The sequence below is a fragment of the Stenella coeruleoalba genome, assembly GCF_951394435.1.
Source record: "Stenella coeruleoalba genome assembly, chromosome: 5".
In the NCBI taxonomy this organism is placed as follows: domain Eukaryota; kingdom Metazoa; phylum Chordata; class Mammalia; order Artiodactyla; family Delphinidae; genus Stenella; species Stenella coeruleoalba.
Window position 1 is genome coordinate 76374570 of NC_137150.1, and position 26335 is coordinate 76400904.

General features: G+C 52.6%; 1 protein-coding gene across 1 annotated transcript in view; it reads right to left on the reverse strand.

Annotated features, from left to right (window-relative positions):
• The window catches only part of PDIA5 (protein disulfide isomerase family A member 5), a gene marked incomplete at its 5' end in the record, with an annotated part of 92207 nt that overhangs the window by 40010 nt on the left and 25862 nt on the right, over positions 1 to 26335 (reverse strand). Inside the window, 5 exons of the mRNA XM_079921959.1 lie at positions 5682 to 5749; positions 10622 to 10682; positions 13649 to 13741; positions 17642 to 17687; positions 17949 to 18032. Coding sequence (XP_079778085.1) covers positions 5682 to 5749; positions 10622 to 10682; positions 13649 to 13741; positions 17642 to 17687; positions 17949 to 18032 — 352 coding nt within the window. The remainder of the gene's footprint in view (positions 1 to 5681; positions 5750 to 10621; positions 10683 to 13648; positions 13742 to 17641; positions 17688 to 17948; positions 18033 to 26335) is intronic.

Here is a 26335-nt window from a genome sequence, read left to right on the forward strand (position 1 = left end):
CACAGTGTGGCCAGATGTAAGAGGGCTGTTCCACAACGCCGGGTGGCATAGAGGGGCAGGCAGAGGAAGTTCAAAAAAGTCAGCAGCAGTTACAGAAGCAGAAAGAAGAAACCAGGAAGCGGAATTTTGCTGAATAATATGTAAGGAGGCATAGGGAGAGAAAACGGGAAAGAGCAGTCTCAGTGGACAATGAACTTGATTCAGAGGACTGTTTCCACTTGGCAGTCGCGTGACCTTGGACAAGTCACTCACCCTCCCCGAGGTTCCCTGTTTGGAAGATGTGGGTGAGGAGACTATCACAGGGCTCTTGAGAGAACTGAATGAACCAAGTCAGAGGTTTGAGCACAAAACTGGTGCTCAAGTTCTTTATTTCCTACCAAATCCTGGGTAATGGGAGCTGCCTGTGCCTCTGGCAGCTCCATCCCTACAGGCATCTAAACGTATCTTATGAACCATTTTAAGTACCTAGCACAGTGCCTGGCATACAGCAGACACACAATAAATGCTTGCTAAATCTGTTTTTTTTTTCCTCCCGCCCCCTTGTGGAATGCTACAAGGAATACAGGGAAAATAAGCCTGAGACAGAACTTACTAGAAGCCCTGGAACACTCTAAGAGCCCGTCTGCTCACTTCCCCAGACTGATTCAGCAGCCTGTTCCAGTAATAATTGTCTACTTTAGAGTTCTTTTTTAATGTCTAATTGGTCTCCCCAGTGTCGGTGCACATTCACCACGAGGTTAATCTTCCACATCCTCCTCTTTCATTACATCACTTCCCGGTGCAAAACCTTTCAATTCCACTGAATGCAGGCTAAAGTCTAACTCCACACTCAAAGACCATATGGTCCCTGTCTCGTTTTTTAATTCTTCTTTCCTACAAAAGCCTTAATTGTGCACCTGCTAGGGTCTAGGTTTTTAATTCTCCCAGGAATGAGACAGTCTGAGATTTCTGCACAGAGAGGAAGTTGGACTGTTTGCCGTCTGGGGCCCCTTGCAGATGGGAATATACCACAGTGGCTAGGAGCCTGGGCTCAGGGCTTAGGATGCTGGGTCTAAATCCTAACTCCTCTCTCAGTAGATGTTTTCCTTGAGCAAGTCACGGTTACCTGTGTGCCTCAGCCTCCTCATCTGCAGCCCCCTCCTCTGGTTGCAGTGAAGCCTAAATGAGATGGTACAAGTATCTACAACACTCAAAACCTGTTAGCCGTCTTCACTGATATCCCTAAGAAGCTCTGCAGATGCGCTCACACTCCCAGAACCCATGCCGTATTCTCCTGGCCCTGACTTCGAGTATTCTACCCCCTTTGCCCATGTGGCCCGCTCCCCCTCTCTCGGCTACCACCGAAGACTCATCCATCTTTGAAGGCAAATCACATCCCACTCCCCTAGGTGGCCTTTCTAAACCACCTTTGCTTGTGATGAACTCTTAATTCTCTGAGTTTCTGTAGCACTTCTGACTACTTTGCGGTCATTTATTAGTGAATGAGATAACTGGTTTTTGAACGACTACTTACAAACACTTTTTGGAGTCTGTGAATCCAAATGAGGCAAAACTGGTCTCAACCTAAGGAGAAGTTAGGGTCACCGTGCCTGACACCGAGCCATGTGCGCCTGGGGCCAGTCGGCTGACATAACGTGATCTTCCTTGTGTCCAGCCCGTGCTGTGACAGGAACCAGCAAGGAAACTCCACAAAGCAGGAGCGTGTGAGCTAGTGGTCAAGGAGGGTAAGATTTCCACAGACATTCCAGGAAGAGAAAATGGAGACAAGACAAAACAAGACGTGGCTCAAGAACCGAGACCATGTTGGTTTAACTGTAGGACACACAGAAGGGAGTAGGGGGAGGAGGCTGGGCGAGTTCACCGAGGTCGCTGTGGACCAGGCTTTAAGGTCTAAGAAACCAGGACTTTATTCAGGAGGTGCCGGAGAGCTATGGGGGCTGTAAGGGGAAAGTCACAGGTCGGGGAGACAAGTCGGCAGTCTTTGGTAACCACCCTGTATGGGCTAACCAGGGTCTGACCTGGGCTGGTGGGCAGGGAGAGGATGGAGGACGTGAGGGGGACAGATGGGTGACAATGGCCCGGCAAAAAGGCACACTGACAGAGGAGCCTGCGGTGCTCGGGAAGAGTCGGGAAGGAAAGCTGGCCACCCGCCCGATGGAAAGACATTGAATTTTATTTTAGACATCCTGCATCTGGGACCCAGGGAGAAGAATGCAGCCCAAGACGGGAAGCAAGCAGTCTGCCATGTGGTACTGGAGCTTAGAGACTCAGGCTCCACAGAGCTACATTGTGTTGAGCTATAGATGTAGATAAAAATCACTGAGGGACAGTCCATAGGAGACAAGGAGAGTACAGGGCCGGGCCCTTGTTCCAATGTGTTAATAATAAAGGAAGGAGGGTGCAAAGCAGACCCTTGGCAGCACCCCGTTCGGTGAGTGGAAGGAACAGTAAGCACAGGGCAGTGGGAGCCGCGTGGAGGTGTCAGTCACCTGTACCTGTGAAGCGTCTGCAGGTTATAGAGCGTCTCCACGCACCAGCCCATTCGCGCACCCAACAGCCCAGGGAGATGGGCAGGGTTGGTGTTATCATCCCCATTTTAAGGATGGGGGAAGTGAAGGCTCCAAAGCAACTTGCCCAAGATCTCCCAGTGGTTAGCAACAGCCAGCACCACAGTCTGATCTGCACACATCTGTCACCAAGACCGACACGTTTCACTGTTTACACCCAGATGGCCCATCACGGCCAAGGTTAACAAAAGACTCAGTGTGAACATCAATAACTGGCAAGGCTGGGAAGAGGAGACAGACGAGGATGGGCTCTGCTCTGAGACGGGGAGCGGCTGCTGATGACGATGTCCATTAGTAGGAGTAGGTGGGACAGGTGCCGAGGACTCACCAGACGTCAGCGACAGCAAAAAACAAGAGGCAGATCTGAGTCTGGAAAATGGCAAAGGCTGTGCATCCCTGACCCAGCCTCGCTCCCAACTTAATGACATCATTAGGTTGGACACCTCCCAAGAAATCTGTAGAGGAGGAAGGTTTCTAACCCCTGCCACAGACACGGCCAGCCAAAAAGGGCCCAAAGATGACAGAGGTGAAGAGGAAACAGGAGGTGCTGACCCAGCTGGATTTCAGCAGTGCGGTGAGGAGCAAGCTTTTGATTTCAGGGGACCAGCAGCCCATCTCTGCCCCGTGCGCAAGGACAAAAAGGAATCCACACCTCTGGCTGCCCCGTTCCTGGGGAGCTGTGGCCGCCCCATGAGCCCTGGCCTCTAGAGGCCTCCTGAAGTAGGTGATGGCCCCGGTGGCTCAGACCCTTCCTCCTTTTTGGAGCTGGGAAAGGGTGAGAACTTTTCAAAAGGTGCTTTCCTAAGAAACTAAGGGGAAAGCAGAACAAAACAAACCCCAAGCAAGAAAATACAGAAGCAAAGTAATGGATGAGTTCACGCAACACAGAGGTAACTGACACCTGGCCAGAGCTGGGCTTGAATCGGCCAGCCTCATTGGGTACCTGAACAATCCCACTGACTTTTCCATAACGTTGTCTAGGGAACTTGGAGGGTCACCTTTTTCTATTTCTTGACCTGGGCCCAAGCAGGAGAAGCAGGTACTGGGTGGGTTTTTTTTTTCCATTTTTGGAAGCAGGTACCCTTAACAAGTAATCTTCAGGGCTAACCTGGCAAGTGAACCTATTGTGAACCCAGGGCCAGAAAAGAACCCAGGGCCCTTGTCCCACAAACATCCTTCCCACTTTGCCTCTGTCCTTAGGAACTGATGCTCTGAATTCCTTTCTAAAAGGAGAATATCGCTTTTAATGTAAATATAGAGCTTAAAATAAAATGTACCCAGTAAGCCACATGCTCATTCATTCACTCATCAGCATGTGTTGAGCACCTACTCTGAGCTTGGCCTGTGCTCTGTGCTGAAGAAACGCTCGAGAACTCACATCTCAGTGAGAAAACCTTATTATAATTAGTATCAACTGGTGGGTAAAGCGATCCGGAACAGAAGCAAAGATGAGCAGACACGACCATGCAAGGCAGGGACAGGCTCTGGGGGAGCACAGGAGGGGCCTGGAGGAATGCTGAGTTCAGCAGGGAGAGGCAGCATTGGCTGAGAATCTTCCAGAAAGTGCACGAGACTGGCACCAAGACCTCACCTGCTTTGACGGAGCTGGCCAGCTTATCTGTCATCTGAATGGGGCTGGAGTTCTTTACCCTCCACTGCACTACAGAGTTCGGAGGCTGAGCTGAACGGTTGTCTAAGTGTATACAGGTGCAGCAGAAAGAACTCTGTGGGTAATTAAGTCTCTTCTCCAGGCGAAATAATCTTAAAATATGGTATCTATTGAGGCCCCAAAATGTGAAGTGAAACTTCCCCAGAGTGATATATGTGTGCCCCAGGGCCAGATGTCTCCAGGCAAGTGGCTAAAAGTTTATTAGTGAGAAACAAGCAGGACACTGGTGTCTCCCCAGAAATGAGGTCAAAAGAGAAAGCACCTGGTTCTTTGCAACCCAGTCCTGGGGCCAGCTAGCAGGGCTGTCACCGTGCTCAGGGGCTGCCCTTTAAACCTTTTTTAATTGACTCTGAACTAATCAGCAACTTAGTTTGGTCCATAAAGATCACGGTGCAGTTTTAAGATCTCAGGACTCCCTTGGTGGGGCTCTGGCCCACCCCACTGAGATGGCACCTGATGACTTTTCACGAACGGAATATGGATTTCGCCATGCTCTCAGAGGAGCTAGCAGTTATTTTTCTGTTGCCACTAAGAAGAAAAAAAAAGAACAAACACCCAAAACTAACGAAACAAAAACCCCCAAACCTCTGTGGCTCGGGGTAAGTGCAAAAATGGACAGACCTATGGCACAGAAGAGACAAGCCTGGCAAGGCGAAGGACACACAGACACGACCAGGCCCGTCAGCGACTGAGGCTCAGCCCTGGGTGAGGTCTGACTGCCCCGGCCTCCCCTCCTCCGTCACTGACCATCCTGGTTGCTCCTACTTCTCTGAAGGCCCGTTTCCTCAGTGGCTCCCCTTCCCCTCCTGTCTGCTAAAGGTGGGCATCCCTGAGACAACCCTGTCTCCCGCCTGCTCCCCGGCACACTCTCCTTCCGAGAACCCGCGGGCCCAGGTTTCCAGCTCCCCACCGCCTCTCCCCGCTGTGGTTCCAACGTTCTTCCTGCCTCACAGGAACCACAGAGCCCTGCAAGCCCGGGCAGGAGGCTGCCTCATGGACCCTCTTGTGCTTTGGGCCCACCTTGGTGTCACCGTGCCCCCCTTTCTTTGCCACTGGGCTCCCCGGGCACCGAGGGAGCCTCGGCCTGCTTTGGAGCCCAGCCCCCGTCATTCTAGGCCCCTGACAGTCTGCTGTTGGCCCCTGGCCTCTCGGCGACACCGAACGTGCCTTGCTGGTTTCCTGGTTATTTCATTACTGCTCTTTGACAGGCGCCAAATTCTCCTGGTCCCAGCAATTCTGGCCAGTTCTCAGCATCCACTGAGGACAGGTCTCTGAACCACACGCCTGGGGCAGCAGGGGCAGCAGTAATAGAATAAGTCCTTCCCCTGATTTCAAAACCTGCCCTCTCCCCTCTTCCTGCACCCGTCCTCCGCCATCTCCCAGGGAGAGAGGGAGAAGTAGGGAGCTGGCAGGCAGCCCCGCCTGGCCCATGGCGCCTCACTTACGAACAGGCCCCGCAGCTGGGTCGCAGCCTTCTGGAAATGCGGCATTATCCTCTTGCACACGCTGCACCCTAGTCACCGGCAGGAGAAAAACCAAACGGTTACAACTGGCCCCATGCTCCGCCCTCTCTCCCCTCAGGCCAACCTCCACCAACAAGCATTTATCCCACCTCCAGAAGCCAGGACTGCCCCAGGCTCTGGGAGCACATGGGGACAGAGGCAGAGGCCCCAGACCCCCAAGAGCTGACAAACCCCAGCCCAGCAGTCACTCAATAAACGCGGGACTGACAAGCAAACGTGACGCAGCTGGGGGAGGGCAAAGCACTGAATAATTTAGAGCTGAGGATGAGTTCAACAGGAATTCAGGGAGCCGGAGCAGGTGCCAGGAAAGCACCCACTTTGTGCGCAACTAAAAGCCTCCCCTCGCTGCCCAGCCAGGGGCTGCAGATGAACCTGAATCAAATGCTATTAGGAGGAAAAATGTGCAACCATACATACAATGGCTTTGAGGATTTTCTGCCTCTTTTCCTTCATTAACAGTGAATCACACCATGGCTAGAGGCAGCCGAGCGCTGGCCAGAATCAGACACTCAAGTTCTCATCTTCCTTCGACCTGCTGGAGGGCCCCGACAGGTCACCTCTTTGGGCTGCTGCCCCTTCTGGCAAATGAGGGGTGTTGGACCAGATGGCCTCAGGCCCCTTCCAGCACTGACACTGGGGAACTCTGTGATGTCTTTGACTCAACCCTCTCTGGCCCACCACGGTCACACTCCTCTCCTGGGTGGTGAAACCTCCAAATTTGGGGGGCTCAGGGCCAAGACAGCCAGGCCTCAAACACCCACTCCTACTTCAGAGAGACTCTGATTTAAACCCACCCCTTCCCTTCAACCAGAACAAGCCACACATGGGCACTGACACCGCAGGACACGAGCCCCAGTTTCCTCAGACAGGAGGAATTCTGACACACAAGGCTGTTACTCTTTCTGACAGCCGCTCTGCTGCAAAACAGGCTCTGACATGCTTCTGAAGGCCACAGACACCAAAGCTGCCTGGAACCCACGTCAGTCTGGATGTCATCTCGACACGGCACAGTGGGGACAGGGCCACGCAGCAGCAGACTAACAAGCTCTAACCCACATTTAGCTAATGCCTTGGCAGGCTGTGGGCAGAGTAACGCAGGTAGAGAGCTGCTCTCAGCCACTGGGCCAGATACAGACACTGGAGAACAGTGAGCAGGTCAAAACTCCCCGGAGACCACCTGAACCTCCCCAGCACCAAGTCTACTAGACAAGATGCATTGCAGGATATTTTGACATAGAACTCTCAAAATGCCCACAGCCCCCTCCTTGACGTTCCTGCCTGGCAAACAGATGGACACGCACACACACATCAGCGCATTACGCCTGGGCTTAAGTACATGCTGTTAGTTCAGGCTCAGACTCAAGGAGACACAGGAGCTGCTGTGAGGTCAGCCTGCAGCGCAATCCCATAGCATCTGCCCTCAGAAGACAAGAAGCACCTCTCCCCAGCAGCTGCCACCACAGCATGGTCCCCACAGGCACTGGAAGGGAGGAATATGACACTTGTCAGGGGGCCTTGTTCCCTCTGTGGGGATTCGGAGAGAAGAATGGAAACAGAGACAGCAATGCCAACTCCCTGGGGTGCCCAAGCTCCACCAGGTGGATGCCACATGGTAGGGATGGGATGCCGCACGGCAGCAGCAGAGGAGGGAGCTCAGCTCTGGGGAGAATGAGACCCAGGTGTGCATCACCCCTTGACCACTGCTGCCTGTGTGACCCCGGCCTAGCAACGTAAGCGGTCTGAGCCTCAGCCTCCCCATCTGTAAGGTGGAGACAACACCTGCCCTGCAGGCTGAGGGCAGAGCCAACACCTGGGAGGGCGGGCAGAACTAGGCACCAGCAGGGGGGCCTCTACCAGCACAAGGGCTGAGAACCTGCCTCCCCATCCACGGTGGGGTGACACTTCCACCGGGAATGGGGATGTCACTCCACTCCCCAGGAGAGAGGATGAAGGGGGCACACATCAAGCCCTTCACCCCCCCCCTTTAGTCAGTGACTTGATGAGATGGGGGAAGTTGGACACCCACTGGGTCACACTCAGGAGTTTACTGCCTATCCTCACAGGTGTGGCCTCTCTCCCCCAGCTCTGCCGGTCTACAGCCTGCAACGACAGTATCCCCCGTGACTCCTAAACAAGTGTCAGTCAGCCAGCTGTCCCCATGGGTGGAGTACCGGGTGAAGAAGTTATTGAGGGGAAGAAGAGATGGAAGAGTAACAGGAAGCTCTGGGCCAAGCCAGTTGCCACTTGAGCTTTACCAAAAATAGAGCTCGTACTGTGATCCCTATTTCAGTTTATCTTTCAACTGATTCATTCGGGAGGAAGGGGAAGAGAGAAGACTAATTATCACTCTCAAACCCCAAAACTTAGAGCACCAGCCCTTTTATTTTCTCATTAATTCAGTCAACGAACATTCACTGAATAATCAGTAGGTCCTTGGGACCCAGATTTGTCACAACTGAAGGCTTCCACTGCCTTTAGGCTCCTTCATCCCAATCTTTGATCCGTTAGGATCAAAGAATCCTAAAGGACTTCCCAGTTAGGGAATTGGTGTTTCCCAGGAATAAGCTGAATTATGAGGCCATGACTGCTTGGTTGGACTAGTATAATAAAAGCACAAGCTCGTTTCATTAAAAACAACAGCAACAACACAATCTGGGGATACCTGGGACCCAGGAGGCCAACCAATCTGATCCCACACAAGTGTAAACTTAACAGCCCGGTGTTTTCTCCCTCCCTCTCCACTATTCATTGTTCTATGACACCTACCAGGATCCTAGCTTCTTCTGCCTCAGCTTCCTATTCTACAAAGATAATAAGCCTGCTCGCAGCTCTGCCTGCTGTGATGAGGAGGACGGTCGCCCTTCCTGACAGCCTGGAGAGTCGGGGTGAGGCAGGGGGACTGGCAGACACACTTCGGTGCACATTGCTAGTGAACCTCTCCCCGAGATTACCTACTGTCATTACGCTGAAACCTGCACGGTTATACCATGACCCTGCCTTGTGACACGTACTGTATACTGACATCACTGTTTTAGTCTCATTTAACCAATGTGTTGAGACCTGAAGAGTTCTAAGATACACGAAGGGAGGCCCGTCCTCAAGGGACTACGCAGGCAGGATCATTCCTGAAGCAATTCACAGCTGGGCAGGTAGTAAGATCCCTCCAAGGAGAAACAAAGAGGGGTGAAACCAACAAGTGAATATTAATAGAGAGACTGACCCGGGGTTAAAGAGCAGACCGCCCGGGCAGCGCCGGCTCTAATAGGAAGTGGGACTCCAGGGCCTCTTTCCATAGGCAGGCACACCCCTGGGGCAGGGAGGGGTGGGGGGAGGCTGGGTGGGGGGCACCCAGCAATCAACATGGGCTGGGGAGAGGCTGTTGTCATAGTGAACAAGCCACAGGTCCAAGTCAGGCAGAACCCACAGAAGGGCATCCAGCCTGGGGAGGCACGGTCAGCAGGGTGGAGATGGGAGGAACCTGTGCTGGGAGAACTTCTCAGGAAGGGGGATTGGAGGCAGGCTTTTAAGAGGAAACAGAACCCTGTGCCACAGCCTGTGATACCCACTCGAGCCACAGACATGCCTGGGCACACCCACCTCCCATCACATACAACCCCCACCTCGCTCCGGCCTTTAGTCCTTTGGCTTCCTGAAGGCACATGTGGCTCACAGAGATGGAGCTCTAAGGCCACACACAGGCTCTAATCCGAGGTTTTTCAGTCTGTGGGGGGGACCAGTTAGACTTCAGAGGTGGCCCAGATGGGGGAATATCTGTGGCTTTGAGGACATACTGTCAACTACTCTACTCCACAGTTGTAGCTTGAAAGCAGCCACAGACAACATGCAAACGAACAGAGGTGGCTGTGTTCCGACAAAAATTAATTTACAAAAAAGGCAGCCGGCCCACAGGCCATGATTCACTGACCAGCCGGCCCACAGGCCATGATTCACTGACCGTTTATTAGAGGGTTACGAAGTAGTAGGAAAAACCAATTAATGTTTAAATAAAACAATGAAAAAGAAAATATCAACGTGCTCTATATCTGGTGGAGTGGATGGCAAGTAGTAAGGGTAAGTATGGTTTAGTTCAGTGAAACTTTTCAGCTTACTTATATACTGGGCTGCCATGTAAAATATGTTTAATACTACAAATACAGTCAAAAAGTTTGAAAGCCCCTGCACTGATCCAACCCCTTCCTTCCCTTACAGAAATGGGAACTGAGGCACAGAGTAGTGAAGGACTTGACCAAGGTCACCCAGCCTGCTGGGTGGCACAGCTGGAATCAGAACCCACGTCTCCTGGTCGTCATCTCAATGATCCTACTGCTGTTCCCACGACCTCTTGCCTCATATAGAGACTGAGCCCCAAGAGTGGGCCCCCTTCTCCCTGGTCCTGATCCCTCGGCCCTCCCAGGTGGCTCTGCGGGAACCAGAGCTGGACATGCAGCCGCCCCGAGGCCGGCCAGGCTCCGGGCGGTCAGCAGCCGCCGCCGCCAAGGAGAGCGAGCCAGGGCCGAGGTGCGGCTCCACCGGGCACACGGCTGCCAGCAAAGGGCCACAGGCCCGCAGGAGGCAGAGGGCGGGGAAGGCGGAGGGACCTGGAGCAGAGGCCCATGCTGCTGCTGGGGGAAGAGGCTAGAAGGATGCGGAAGCCAGCAAGAGAAAAACGGATGTGGACTGCAGGAGAGGCGGAGCCAGACGAAAAGACAAAGGAAAAGAGGTGCAGGCGGAGACGGTGTGAGCGCCGTGACTGGGCGTTCTAAGTGGAGGCCCGGGGCTAGTTCCCAGTCCCCCTTGCGCCCCCAGCGGCCCCACCCAGAGTCTGAATGTCTGACTTGAACCCAAAGGAGAAAGTCACTCACAGGAAGCATAAAACATCATCAAGATCGGCTTCTCTTCCTTCTTCAGGAGCCGTCGGAAGTCCTGAGGCACAGAGAACACTGCAGGTTACAGACAACGCAGGAATGGAGACGACATTCCCGGGGGAACCACAGTGGCGGGAGGAGTGCGGCGGGGGTTTGGAAATCCCATGGTCTGACTTGGGGGCTGGGGGTGCAGTGCAGAGTCCTGGCATGTCGGGGGCTGAAAGACCCTCAGAGACCATCTATTCTAGCCACCTCACATGTTACAGATGGGGAAACTGAGCGCCCGAGGGGACAGATGGCTTTCCAAAGGCCACCTGGTGGGATGAAGTAGTCGGTACCAGGTTACCAGCGCTACTTTCAGCTCCCACTGAACAATGAATACGGCAAGGAGCTAACTGGGTCCCATGAGGCTGTCTCTTCTCATGCGATCTATGAAGTGGCTCTGTTGTGGTGGTGCTTGTTGTATTCACGGAGGCCCAACTTGGCCAGGTGCAGATCTGCTCATCACATAACACGGGGTTAACCCACCGCTATGAATCTTCCCCAGCCCAGCCCTACAGCCACCATCCAGGGCCCGAGGAGACCATGGTGCTCACAGGAGCGTAAGGATGAGATGCCCCCCCATTCCCAGGAGGCTACGAGCTAAATGGATCATCTGTGTTTGTACCCTTAGAACAGCGCCTGGCTCGTTATCAGACAATAATATAATCATTTGTTAAATGAATATAATAAATGTAAAAAGACAAGTGGTCACAACAGTGCTAAAGGAGATACTTCAGTGTAAAGCAGGGCAGGAGACTTTTCTCCCAACCAGAGTCAATGATGTTTGGGAAAAAGCAAATCTGTCAAGGACTGCGGAGTAGCACCATGACAGAGCATATTTTGATTCAAATAAGCTCCTCTAACCAGTTTCCATGGAAGAAAATTAGAGGTTTTTCTCTCTTGAATAATAAGGGAAATAAGAGGAAATTTCAAAATGCAGCTTTCTGGCGGCAACAAGGCATTAGGTAAATAGATGATGGTACATCCCGCACAATGGAATACGACTGCATTATTAAAAATGATGAAGAGGAATATTTAATGTCACAATAAGATGTGCATGTTACATTAAGTAAGGGTGAAAAGCAAGTTACAAAACAGCATGTACAATGTGATGACACTTTTGTGAGTAACAGTATTTATGTGTGCATTAAGCAGAAAGCCTGGAAGGCTACAGAAAATACTGGCAGTGGGTATCTCTCAGTGGGGAGGGATGGGATGATTTCTTTTCTTTTCTTCTATGCTTAAGCTGAATTTTCTAAATTTTCAACAATAAACATATAGTACTTATAATTTTTCAGTTAGATAAAAAAGATTACAAATATTTTGTGGGAATTTATAACACTGCATAACAAATTCTGAAAATGTCTACTCTTATTTTCATAACTAGCGGGTTAAGGCACTCATTTTAAGACAGAATTAGTAACGAAGATCTTTGACCCTGACTAGGGGTGGAGGATGCTTTGAAAATGATCTTCTGGAATCCCTGGAGCTAAAACCGGTACAAGATCTGAGAAGAAAAGGTTTTTCTGAGCCTGTAGCAATTTGGTTTCACACCCTGAACAGTAACAATATCACATTACATTCATAGATGCTTAATTACCTTCAGATTAAGTGTGGAACTCTAAGCTTACAAACAGAAATTGGCAATTCAAACGTGAATTTGGAACTTGTTATTTTACGGTGTTTCTATTAGCAGAAAAGCAGCAGCACACAGTATAACAAGAGGATTGCCTACAGGTGTAGAAAAAATATTTCTGCTTAATATTTCTAGTTACAGAAGAGCAATTTCAGGAGTTTCAGGACATGAACATTTTGGGGGAGCGAGGCGGCAGGCAACCACCTTCCAGAGAGGCTGAAAGCACGTATTACCACAAAATCTACCCGGGAGAAACCATCAGTTCAGGCTGTTTGTCTTTTCTTGGCGACAGGCACAGGTGCCGCCACCTCCTGACACCTGCCCCTCCTCCTTTCCCCCAACATGCCTATTGAAAAGGCTTCATCTTCAAGCTGAGGACACTGGCACTTTCTACCCCAGAAACGTTGATGCCCACCCCCTAAATCGAATCACCCCTCAGCTGAAAGGCCCACTTGGTTAGCCCACGATGATCACACATGATCTCTCCTGCAGAAAGTATAAATGGCATCATTTTCTTCTGAGCTAACAAGCATCAAGAGTCAATAATTTCAAATGAAAAGGGGAGGCAGAGGAAGATAAAAGGCACATTTTATGTTATCAAGAGAAAATCGAACATTCTCCTTCCATCTACGAAAAAGCACTGCTTGTCTCACAGGCCATCTGAAATGTGACAAAGAAGTTCCTGCCCATCCTAATGTAAAGGCACAGCCAAGCAAGTAAGGCACACGTGTGTGCGTGACACAAACACAGGTACACATGGATAAAGAGGCACGTGCAGGTCAGGCGGGGCAGGCTTTGAGAGGAGGAGGGTCAGGGCTGTATGGAGACCGTACATCAGAACCACCCTTCTGACCCCAGCCCCCCACACCAGCCAAATCCAGAAACTGAAGTAAATAACTTGTTCAAAGTTAACACAGTGACCCAGAATTGTGAAGACCTGACCCAAGGCTCTGGCAATCCAACCCAAACCTCACAGATTATTCTTAAAACAAAAAACCAAAACCCACTTTAAAATAAAACCCGAAAAACACAAAGGCAGTTCCAACAACTGAATAACCTAATGAGGAGAAAACATTTAAACAATATCCCTATAAGGAAAATCTAAACACGCTAAAATACATTATATAAGGCAGCAAAGGACAGGGGAAGGGCTCAGGCAGTCAGCCTGTAACCTCCTGTTCGTTCCGTCAGAGCGGGGAAGGGGAACCAAATGTTAGGGCCCTGGCCCAGCTCCCTTGGAGGCCCCCAAATACTCCCACTTCTCAGTTCCTTGGGCATCTCTCCTGGGAGACCCTGGTTAGGGGGGAAGCTTCCAGAGCCCATCAGAACTGATACAGAAAAATTACCTTTTCATTATCAATGTGGACAACATCTTTGGCTCCAGGATCTTCTTCCCACAGTGGGGGCCCTTTTGGATCCTTCAGAAATGCCACTACGGACTGACGAAAAGAGAGAAGGGAAAACTCGTTTTAGCCAGGAAAAGAGGGAGGTGGGGGAATCGGGAACCTGCCCTGTTCCCTACCTGGAGACCCAAGTGCCTGGAACGGGATGCACTGTGCCCTATGGGGGAGTGCCACACTATCACCCACTGACAGCTTACTAAGGGCCCTAAAAATGCACCCCACCAGGATTTTTCAGCCACATGACACCTAACTCTGGTCCACTGACACCTACGATGCTTCTTCACGGACAAGAGAGGAAATCTGAGACAATTAGTTGGCTGATTCAAAACAGAGGCACGTGCTTCTAATAAATCTCACCTCCTCCAGAAAGTCTCCCTGATCAATTTGAATAGAGGTCTTCAATCCTGTGCAAAGTAAGATACTTACACATCAGGCAGCCACTAAAACTGTCAATCGCATAAGCAAGTGATCACAGCTGCTTGTAACCGGCTTGGTATTTCATGATCTAAACTGGTTTGGGAGTGTGTTAAATCCTGATCATCCTGTGAGGCTCAGGTGGGAAGCCCCCAGGGCAGGGTGCTCATCGCTGTGGCCCCCTGGGTGCTGGATTTCTCTCCTTAAGGACCCCCTTCTAGACGGACCAAGACCTTCAGGATAAAGGGCTTACTTGGCCTTTGTCATGTGGACAAGTGAGCAAATGCAAATCTCTGCTCCCCTCGGGCAGGACACACATGCAGCCGGGAACAGGGGGCACATCCCTCTGCTCCCCTCCCCACTTGCCACAGTTCACTGATCCAGGACAGAAGCTGCATTCCCTTCCCTCTCAGACAGTCATGTGGGAAATGCTGCTCAAAGCCTGTGAGAGCCAGAAACGGGTAACAGAAACCAGCCGAGGCTCCATCCCTCCAACCCTGGAAGGGAGTTGCTGGCCATCCATGTCAGCAGATGACCCCTCAGTGTCCCCCAGGTTGATGCAAGATTCTGTTATTTCTGCCCACTCTGACCAAGCTCCAGGGAGCAGATGAGGAACTGGGTGTGCTGGGGTGGAGAAGGGAGGGAGGTCTGCAGTGAGAAAGGAAACACCCCCGTAATGAGCCTGTGCATGCAGCCCACCCACCGGTCACACATAGGGGACCTGGGAGGCTTGTTATTTCTGGAAACTCCTATTTGGAAAGAGCACTATGGGAGAGTGGGAGACAGCCAGGACTTCGCAGAATTTCATTCAGGTAACGCTCTCTGTCTGTCCAAACAGAGCTGTGAAATGCCTGCTGGCAAGAAAAGTGGGCCATTTCCACCAGGCAAAGGCAGATCGCCTTCTCTCAGTCCCTAGTGAGAGCTTCACCGTGACAATACAAGCCAAAGTGGAAGCAGCAGGGCTGTCCTGAAACCCATACTCACAGCCACGAGCCATGTGAGAAAGACGCTTATAAGTGCCCACCCGCCTGCTGTTCCAGAAGATCCAGTGCCGGTGCTCTCAATTTGGGGTACACGATGGACTTTAGGAGTCTGTGAAGCCCCAGACTCACAGGAAAACACTTCCTTCAATGTGTGCATGCGCACTGTTTCTAGGGAGAAGGTCCATGGCTTTCAGGAGATTCTCAGTGGGATTGGGAACCCAAAATAGGTAGGACCTACTGCTCTGGGAGGCTCCTGTCCCATCCCAGCACGAGCTAAGTTAAAGGGCTACCACCCCCACCGCTGCCTCAGCATCAAGGAAAAAAGACGAATGTGGATGGAAAAAGGAAAAAAAATCACTTCTTTTAATGTAATAATTGAAACATTCATACTACCAATCTTTTGCTTTTCAGGTGATTCTTCTTTAATTGAAGTTGAATAATTCCATCCACAGGTTCTTAGTCTCCAAATCAGTCTCACCAACAAGACCTTGGGTAGAAAGGTCTGCAGGGAGGGGCACCTGGGACACTGCCGTCAGCTGTCCTATTCTGGGTGCTCTGAATCCCAGGAAGATTGCCCAACACCCTGCACCTTGGTCTGCATGGCTGGGAAACCACACCCACGGCCACAGGCCTTGGGAGAAGGTCACCCGAGGGCCCCCCGAATTTCGCCTTCCAGGCACCTCTGGTCCTCACCACTCATATACAGTAAGGATTTTGCTGGACAGTCGGCCGACAAGCAAAAGGCCGCTTATACAGGAAGGCCCCCTCTTTGAGTTCCCCGCTCTTTACACTCTCACTTATCTGGCCTCTGGACTCTAGGGACCCTGGCCTAGTCCCTGTGACCCGGCCCCCGCAGGACCGTACAGGGTGACAGCAACAACAGCCAGACCATGAGCCTGAGCCTGTGCACCCACCCTGCTGGGGGCCTCCTGCATCTTTCCGGAGTTAGAGGCTGGAGAAACCCTGAAAGGAAAACGGATCCGTGACCAAGGAGGGCTCTGCTCGTGGCTGCTCCCTGTTAAGAAGCGGGAGCCATCGGGCAGTCACGGGGAGCTCCACCATCGCCCCCCACCCTGCAGAACCCCAGGGGCTCTACTCCAGTCCTCGATGGCCCCACGCACTTTGGGGACCCTGGGACCAAGGATGCCCTCTCTCTGCCCAAGGCCCTGACCCCGTACAATGCTCAGCCCACTTCTCCAGCTTCTTGATGCTGAAATCACAGGAAGGACGGGAGCAAGCGGGTCCCACACACCTGGTCTTTGTAAGGAGGCAGACAGAGGCCAGGACTTGGCCTCCCTCACCCAGGCAAGTCCAGACCACCCGGGCTCCTCTCCTGCTACTGCAGTTCTGAGCAGCTGCTGCTCTCTGCTCCACAAGCCCAGGACAGACTCCTCAGAGGGCCAGCTAAATATAAACTGAACACAACCTCCAAACACAAAACGGAAAGCCCCCGCCCCTCTCTCCATCAGCACCTCCCCCACCCCACCCAGCGAAGTCTGATTCCTGCGGAGCACGTGTTCCCTCCAAGGACTTCAGCTGACGTCTTAACACAGAATAAGAGGGGTTAAGTAACTCTAGTTGGGAGAATTTTCTCTAAGTGGCTAAGTGGGTGTTAAGATGATGAGTAATCAGGCTGAGCCTGTGTACGGTAAAAGCTGCAGCAACTTAAAAAAGAACAAGTGTTAGTGGATAAACAAGAACTGACCAGGGGGTGGGGGGAGAGAGGCAGAGGTAGAGGGGCACAGCTGCACAGACAGATGGACAGACAGAAAAGAATGGAAGGAAACAGATGGAAAGAGAGAGACAATGAGAGAGGAGCCCAGGGTCTAACACAGTCTGAGAAGCAGGAGAGTCAGAGAGGGTGGGTTCAGCATATGCTGGAACAGAAGAAACACATGGCCCCAGCCAGGGCAGGGGGATGCTGCCTGGACCAGAGGCAAAAGAAGACTGACTTGAGGAAGGGAATGCACATGTTGAAGGAGGAGAATCCAAGGGCAGTGCAAGGACTCAGGGCTGGGGGAGCTGCTTTGTGATTAACAGGACAGCACCTGCAGGTCAGAGGATCTCCATATTTATTTTCACTGATGCGTTTCCATCTCCTTCTGAATTGCATTTGTAGCAGGAAACGATCTCACTGACATGGGCATCTCATCTGCAATGAGCTGCATCAGCCCCAGAGGTGCTGCTTTGCCCGGGTTCTACAACACTGTGCTCACCTGGGCACAGCTGGCCCCCTCCAGCCTGTGGGTGGCCCCTGTGGACACCACTGCAGAGGTGAGGGAGGGCTCTGAAGCCACAGCGAAGGGAGACTCAGGCCTTTGCAGGGGAGGGCATGACGTCATACGTATCACTGGACAACTGCTGATAGAGTCACAAACTGTCTACAAGGTCGGTTATCCCCCCTCGTTTAACAGTTACAAAGTTTTCCAGGTATTCTGCTGATCTATGTTCTAGAGATGAGAATCCCTCAGGTCATTTGGAAGGGCATTTGTACACTCTGCCCTTCCTCCTCTGCTGAGAATGAGGGAGGGAAATTTACCTTAAATGTCACAGCTCGGTTATATTCAGTATGAAACGCACCATCCCTGTCAAATGAGGAGAAAAACGTGTTAACTTTAGGAATGGTTGTGAAGACACTTACTTACCTTTGGTTTCCCGCAGCATCTTAATAAGATTCAGTTACTGAACACAGGTCAAGTTTTTTTTTTTTTAAGAAATAATTGTAAACACAGAAAAAGAACCATTCTGAAATAAAATTAATCTCACTAAAAATCGCGGTTTGCTGAGAATACCAATGAAAGCTTTCAGCATTTACTTGGAAATTGGAAATGCCCACACGTACTTACTGGTAATGGAATAATTCGACCTTTTTGTCCTTTGCGCTTAGGTCAACTTTCATCTTCTTGCACAATTTTCTACTCTCTGCGTCACTGAAAGACACAAATGTCAGGAAAAAGACACTTGTTATCTGAAGCCCTCACGAAGGTGCTAACGGAGTAAAATTTGCTGGTGCCCAAGAGTAAGGCAGGTAGCTTGGAACTCTCAGTAGCAAGTGAGGCCCTCACTACGCATGGGCTCTCAGGGAACAGGAGGAAGTAGAGAAACCAACAGGATCTGGACTGATTTGGAAAGACAGGGGCAAGCAGGTGGGGAGGACACATCACTACCTGTAAGGGGCAACGTGATGGATCCAGACAAAGGAAGTGCCCCAGAAGCTTAGAAGGCAGATGGTCCATTCTAAGAAGGAAAATAAGCTCAGGACAGTGGTTCCCAGTCCTGGCTGCTCATTAGAATCACCTGGGGAAGTTTTTAAGCATACTGATTCCCTGACCCTCCCGCAGATCACGACTTCAGAAGCTCTACCTGCAGCCCCAGCAAGTTTTTGTTTTTACACCTCTGATGTGTGCCACATGCCACCTGCTATATACCATCAAACCAGAGTAGGAGGGAAATGTTCTGCGATGTTGAAGGAGTTATGAAATCTGACCAGGTATTGACAAAAGCCGAAATGACAAAGGGGAAAGGTTTGGTGAAGTGCTAGCGTCTGCAATATCACACTCCTGCAACTCTTCTCATACGAAGAGTCTGCCGGGCGCCATTCACCGTTTACCGAGTGCTCATGCACGACCTCCTCTGATCTTGGCTCCCTTTCCGTTAGACCAGGGATCTCAAGATGTGGCCCCTAGACCAGCAGCATCACCACCACCCAGGAACCTGTCAGAAGTGCAAATTCTCAGCCCCATCCCACACCTGCTCAGTCCAAACTCCCGGCGGGTCCTCGAGCGACTGTGTTTTAAGGAGCCTCCCAGGTGATTCTGACACCTGCCCCTGCCCTGCTCTGCTCTTCCTCCTCTCCCCGACATCTCTGCCCCCACCACGAGGTTCGGCTTCCCGTGTGCCCTACGCCGGCGCCCCCAGAAACCTCACCTGTTCTCACGGCCTCCCCACCACCTCACCACATTCAGCCAGGTCTGCCCGACAGCCAGCCAGGGGCAGCCAGCTACCGTGCCCGCAGGGCCGTGCTCCTCACTGCAGGACCCTTCCCCGCATCTCAATGGACTCAGCGAGGGCACCTCCGCCCACACCCACACCCACTGGTCCCCGGCGTCTACACCGCATGAGAAACCTTGTTCTGCCAGGGATGACAGCCACCTGAGGGAAGTCCTATCGGCTCCCACCTGTTTTACCTACCTCAGCACCTTCGACGGCCACCAGCGTCACACAGCTGAGCACCAGCCCCAGAGCAGATGGACTCATTACACCATTCAGCTCAATTCTAAAAGCCACACTCATCGACGGACAAGCAAAATTATGGGACCTCATTTTAAGTGTAAATGTGCCATTTGCAGTTCAAGAAGCATGTCTTGCGGGACAGGTGTGTGGGTCGGAGAGGGAGAGTGTCAGGCACTCCCAGGGGCCCCCCAGCCCAGCCCAGGCCCAGGGCCTTCCCTCCCTGCGTAGCCCTACCTGTGGTGGCCATCACTGCAGCCGCTGCAGCTTCCAGCACCCCCCATCGGCACCCCCAGCAAACAGGGGACTAAAGAAACACACGAAGCACTTAGAAAGGAAAGGCTGTGGCCTCTCCCTCAGGCTGGCAAGGGCCTTCTGAGATAGGGAGTCCAGAGAGAAGGGATAAGCTGGGCTGCGGAGGGGACCCAGAAGGGCTGAGAGCGTGCATCAGGAGGCCCTATAAGGGCAGCCCACTCAGCCAGTGGCTGAACTCTTACCCTAGAGCCCTGTGGGGCTGCTGGGCTCACCTCCACTGACGGTGGCGATTACAGTTCGGTCTGCCTTGTCCTGAGGGCGCTCTGTGGAGAAGCCACACTGACAGGCAGAGGGTCTGTGTGTGACAACTGCGTCTGAGGCACCGTTTCCCTGCCCCAGGGGAGACAGGAGGGCTCGACTTAGATGTTTGTAACTGTTCCCTTGGCACTTTCCCTGTCCGGCTTTGTTCTGTTGCGTGCACCTGTTTCTGTGACCACCCACCGTCCACCCAAATGTGACATCAAATAGTGGCTGCAGCAGGAACGAGGTCCAGGTGCCCACGGCCCCCCTCGCCCCATGCTGGCATCCAGCGGGGGCACCCAGACTGCAAGGCAGCCCCATGTCAGCTCTCTCCTCCGTTGAGCCTGGCTGGCAGCCTCTGCCTATGACTTTACAAAGCAGAGAGAGAAGCGATGGGGCCCATCATTGCAACCCCAATCCCTGCCGGCTGTGTGGGAACCCACTCCATGGAAAAGTGTCACTCTCCCGGTGAGCCCAGGCCAGGCTTAGGAGCAACATTCCAAAGACACTGGGTAAAGCTGGAGGGGCACGGAGGTTCCCCGAGAGCACATCCAGCCCAGCCCGCAGCCTATGGCCCCCACAGCTGTCCAGTGACCACAGCTCTGTCACTGCCACACGATTCCTTGTGGCAGACTCTGTGCAACCCTCTCCCCTCCTTAAGTTATAGGACACTCCCCGATGATTCTCTCCTCTTCCCTGCCCCCTACACACACACACGCACACGCACATGCACACGCACACATTCTCAGATGGGTAGGTGGGGAGCCAGCCTCCCGTCCTCTCCGAGCATCTCTGGCACAGACCCCAGAGCCTCAGCCCCCCTCATCCAGCACTGTCACATGCCCTTCCCCGCTGTCTCCACACCTGACCAGCATGTCCACTGTCAGCCCCCATCAGAAAGGTTTGCGCCACCAAGCTTTATTTTGTTCATAGCTGGTTCCCCAGGGTTCCAACAGCTGCTGGCACATAGCAGGCGCTCTATAAATAGCCTGAGTGAGCGAGTGAATGATGCCGGCTGTTGCGCTGGGATGAGGCACTCACTGCTGGCTCTCTGGGCTCTGCCTACTGAGCTCCAGGAATCCTGCCAGGTGAAAATTCCTGACAGTGCGCTCTCAGATTGGCTCTCCTCCCTCCTACGATTCTGTCTCTCAGAGTGTGTGTGTGTGTGTGTGCGCACGCGTGTGTGTGCGCACTAATTGCACAGGACAATAAAAGTCATAAGAGTTCAGGAAGGGGAGAAATTACCCAAGCTCAGGGACTTAAAAGGATCTGGGTTGATAGATTATGCACAATTAATTGTGCTGCCGCCCTTCTCTAGCCAGTGACTGAGGCTCTGGGGGGAAAAGACAAAGGCAGTGAGCAGGAAAATGAGCTGTTCTGCCGGGGATGGAGAGGGAGGGGACAACCACAGAGAGTGGACTGGCCATGCAGAGGTCCTCATCTGCCACCCCCAACTGTCCTGCAGGAACCAGCCTTTTCTGCTGGGGAGGCTGGAGCCTCAACACCCTCTGCCCATTTACTCACCCATGACCTGCTACATCCCCTCCTCCCCCACCTCCCTGGGCTCTCCTCTACAGAGAATGTGAAAGGTCACCGAGGCCTTTTCACACTTCCCTCCCCACCCCTGACCCAGATAGACACATACACATGGGCGTTTTCGTCTGACTTTGATGTGGGTTGCTGGCCAGCAGGGCAGAGTGGCTGCAGGTACGTGGTGCTGTGTTTACTAGATGGACACGTGCAGTGGCGATCATTCAAGAGACTGGCAACTCACACTCCTGGGAGTCAGACCCAGGGATGAAAGGTGGGGGGTAAGAGTAGGAAGAAAGAGAAGAAATAAGGTGCTGGAGGCTCGGGAAGGGGAGGTACTCGACTTTGAGAAGTTGCAGCCTAAGTATCAAACCCTCCCCTGAGTCACTGTCAGTTGGAGTGACTGATGGCTTCTAGATCTGGCTCTGCCGCTAGCCAGCCTGTGGCCTCTGGCAGGGCCCTTGGCTTCCCGAGCTGCAGAATGCGGGAGTTGTCCATGAGCTGGATGGAGCTCTCTATTCCCCTACAGGGTCAAGTATTACTGAAGCATCAAGGCAGGCTGCCTGTATCCTGACGGATGGACCGGGAGCCAGAAGCCAGGACAGAGGGTGGAGACTGGGCCGCCTCCGGCAGCGGGTAGAAAGCGGACTACACTGAGGACCAGAGGCAAGGCCCCCAGCCTGTCTTGGACACTGTGTGCCTTGGCCAACTCAGCCTTCCTTTCCCCAGCAAAGAAGGGGTAAATCCCTTTCTTCCATCTGCTCGGGTCTAACACGGGATTCTGAGTGGATGGACCTGTGACCCCAGAGGGTGGGTAGCAGAGGAGAGGTGGGACGTGCCCCCACTTCAGAGACATGAAAAAAATGCAAGATAAGGAGCAAGTGAGCAAAACAACACCGTCAGCATGCCTGCAAGGTGCCCCATGCAGAGGACAATGTGGAAGGAGGTAGCCGGAGGGCAAAGGCACGAGACAGAACAGCCTAGAACAGCTGGGCCTTCAACTTGCCCGGACCTGGGTGGCTGGTCGCTAGCCCTGATGACGAAGGGACTCCCACAACAGGAGTCTGGCTGTCCTCCTTGGTGCCAACCTCACGAAGGCACACGAATCATGTAGCAGAGTTCCTGAGAGTGATGGGAATACGAGAAAGAGCGTGCCTTCTCATCCTCCACCTGCCTCCGCGGCCCAGCAGTCCTAGGGGGGACACGTCACCCCCACGAGGGCACAGCAGTGTGCCACAAGGTGTCTGAAGCCACGACACAAAACACGGCATCTCTTCTGGAAGCCTGCTTTATCCCATGGTAATTTCAACACGCTCACATGTAAAGGAGCAAATGCTAAGTTCAAATCATTTTTGGAAGAAAACATGGGCTTCAAAATATGTTATGCCTGCCCTGGCAGGCCCCACGTCTTGGATCTGGGAAGCCAGCACTGCTCCAGGGGAAAGAAAGCAGATGGGAGAATGAGAGCAGGTGGTAAGGTAATGACCTTAAACCCTCAGGAAAAGAAGGCAGCAGGCGCCCCATCGGGCAGCCTCAGCCCCGTGAGAACCAGCCCCAGGAATTAGCACCCCGGGCATGGCTCCCGCCTGCTGGCTCCGGCTCCGCCGTCCAGAAAGCAGCCCTCCGTGCCAAGGCTGAGCCCCGATGCCAGGCTGCAGGGCACGTGGGGAATACCAACTCCCTCATACTCAACCCACTTAAGAGCTGGACAACTACCACCAGCCAACCCGAGCGTGGCTGCTGAGATGTGAGCCAGGAGGTGGAGTGAGGGGAAGGGAGAGCTGACAAATCCCTGGACAGAAGCCAGAAACCCTACGGACACTTCAGAGCCACAGGTTACGGGGGCCCGGGGCCCAGCGGAGAGGGGTACGTGTGCCAGCCGGCACGCAGGCAGGAGCAGGGAGGAAAGCACCAGAAAAGCAAGAAAAAGAGAAGAAATATCCACACACAGAAGAGAGGAGGAAAAAGACCAAAAGAATGGGGGAGGCAGGGACCCGAGCAGGGAAGGAGCAACAGAAACTATCAGGGGAGAGGGAACAAAGCGGGAGAGAGGAGAGATGCTGGGAGGGAGGGACCGGAGAGACGTACGAGGCAGACACCCAGGGTGGGAAGAGACACGAAGACTGGAAGACACAGCCTCCCACACATTTCCATGAATACATGGGTCTGTATACACATGCATACACACGAGCACGTATGTGTACACACGTATGAGCCTGGCAGCTTCTGGAATGCTCTGAACCAGGCTATGCAGGGATGGGAGCAACTTGGAAGATTCAACTCCATATTTCACACAAGAGCAAACTGAAGCCCAGAGAGGGGCAGTGACTTGCCAAAGGTCCCACATCTATTTGCTGTCAGAGCCTGGACTCAGAGCCAGGCCTCCTGACCTGCAGTCCTGCAAGTTCCACAGCACTGCATAGCTCTTAAGGGCCAAAGCAAAACACCCTGTCCACTGGGCTGACTCTCACACCCAAAAGCTTCTTCAGGACCATCCTCACAATGACCAAGGGGTCGTCACCCAAGGAAAAGCTCCTGAAGACAAACACAGCATTTCCCTCCCTCCAGCTTCTTGGAATGTCCTGACAGTCTGGCCCAGATGAAAGACAACAAGAGTAGAATGGGATCTCACATTAAATTCTATTCTACAAAGATCTTCAACACAGACCCGGTAAGAAGGCAGAATATGTATTATTGTTCCATTTCACAGATGAGGAAACAGACTCAGGGTAACCGACCTGTCCAGGGTCATGGGGCTAGTAAGTAGTGGAGCTGACCCCTCAACCGGGGCCTGTGTTTACTGCACACACCTCTACAGACACCTCACCCCGGAGCACTGTCTTCTCTCCCCCTAGGATGCCCTCTGTCCCCCTCACCTGCCTTTTAAGGGGGGAAAGCAGAGGGGCCATCACCCACCCCAAGCCCTGGCATCCCCATTCCCACCTCCGACCCTTCACTGGCAGGGCAGGAAGCAGAGGTGGGGAACCACACACAGCAGGGCCTACTCGAGGGCAGCTGTGCTCTGGCTGCCCACCTGCTGTTCCCCTGCTCACTCTCCCGCAGAGAGCACCCACCGGAGCGCTTCTGCCCATCCCAGGGCGTCTCATTCAGACTCATAAACACAGACTGAGTGCGTTTAGGACAACAGCTGAGGGCTGTCATCACAGGGTCCGGAGTGCACACGGTGGGTTCCCTTAATTAACGGGGCACATTCAGAAGTCTCAGAGCAGGAGTGGCTGAGCAGACGGGCAGAACCAGCTCGTGTCCTTGGGGATCTCTTTGTGTAACGGTGATCCGTGAACTGCCACCCAGGGTGGCCTGCACGGACCAGAGCTCCGAGTTCTATCCCTTTGGCCGTTCTGGGAAGATTTAGCTGTATCCTGCCTCTGACTTCAAACTCGAACCCAGGTATTCCTGCTGCCAACATCATCCATTATAGCCCCATATTCCACCTACCCATCTAAACTTTTAAAAGCTATTTAATATCGCAGTTTATACTTCCTCTTAGAGGCATAACTTGAGTAGCAATTATGCGAACAGTCAATCCTTTTGTCTTAAGGTTACCTCTTTTAAGCTCTAAGGGGCCCCCCCAGATTTTCATTTTAGAACATCAAAAGTCACAGGATTATTTCTCCCATTTGCACTTTCATTGATTCCAGACAGCATGTCTCCAAATGAGTCCTGAATTCTATTCTTGGTCTGTGTTCACACACTAACCCTGGCCCCATAAAGTCCTGCCTGTCCAGGGCCAGATGACCCGAGGGGCCCACACCACAGGGAGCTGCCTGCAGGGAAAGCCAGGGCACTTTAAAGACCTGCTATTCTGAGGTCTTTGCCCCAAATTTGAATTCGACCTCCTCTGTGAAGTCTTCCTCAACCTTTCCAGGCAGAACGAAGTGACTAATCACCTGGCTAGGTGTCTGCTTCCTCTCCTCCTTGTACACTGCGCTCCTCGAGGACACTGTTAGCCATGTGTGTCCCTCAAAGCAGAGAGTAAGTGCTCGGGAATGTCTGCTGAATGGACCCAGATGGATGGCGCAGCTAAACGAAGCTCTTCTGCCCACTTCTGCCACCTACAAGCCTGATGAGAACTCCCTGTGATGAGGCTCTGTCAGCTTGGCAGGACTGATGTCATCTTTGGGCATGGAGATTCCAAAGCACCCTGTCTCCTCTAATAGGCTTTAGTACTTTGCCAGTCACACAGATCACGCCTGGTAAAATATGGGAGACAGAGACACACCTGGAAGATAAGAACACTTCCAGCCCAACTATGAACTAGAAGTAACCAACAGCTACAATCTTGCCAACTGTCTAGTGAGCCGTCTGTTCCATTTCGCTGGTGTTTGAATCAACTGGGAGGCGTGAGGCCAGACAGGCACGTGTGTGTGTACATGCGCGCGCGCACACACACACACACACACACACACACACTCTCACACACCCTACAGCAAACACCGACTGGCTAAGACTTCTCCCGGTCTCATTCAGTGCTTTGTCAAAATATGAATCTCCTTCAATTCTCTCCAACGATGGGCAGGACCAGCTTGAGGCTATCAGCTTATAAAACTGTTGTGTCCCAGAAGTTCGTTTGCAAAATAGCCACTTAGAACTCAGAATAAAGCGGAAGAAGGTTGCACTGGAGTGCAGCCCATAAAAGCTCACTGAACCCCACAGGGTAGCGGCAGGGCTTGTGACTTGGGCAAAGACAGAGACAGTAAAGGTTACAGAGATCTTTATGGGCCATGCAGGAAAAGAACTGCCTCTCTTCCCAGAAGAGCCCACCTCGTCCCCGTACTAACAAGACTGAAATACCGCCTATGCTCCTCTCCTCTCCTCTTCCCAAGCCCACACTCCCGATAAACTCCAAGTCCAGGTGAGGAGTGGCTGCACTCAGCGGCTCTGGAAACACCTCCTGTCC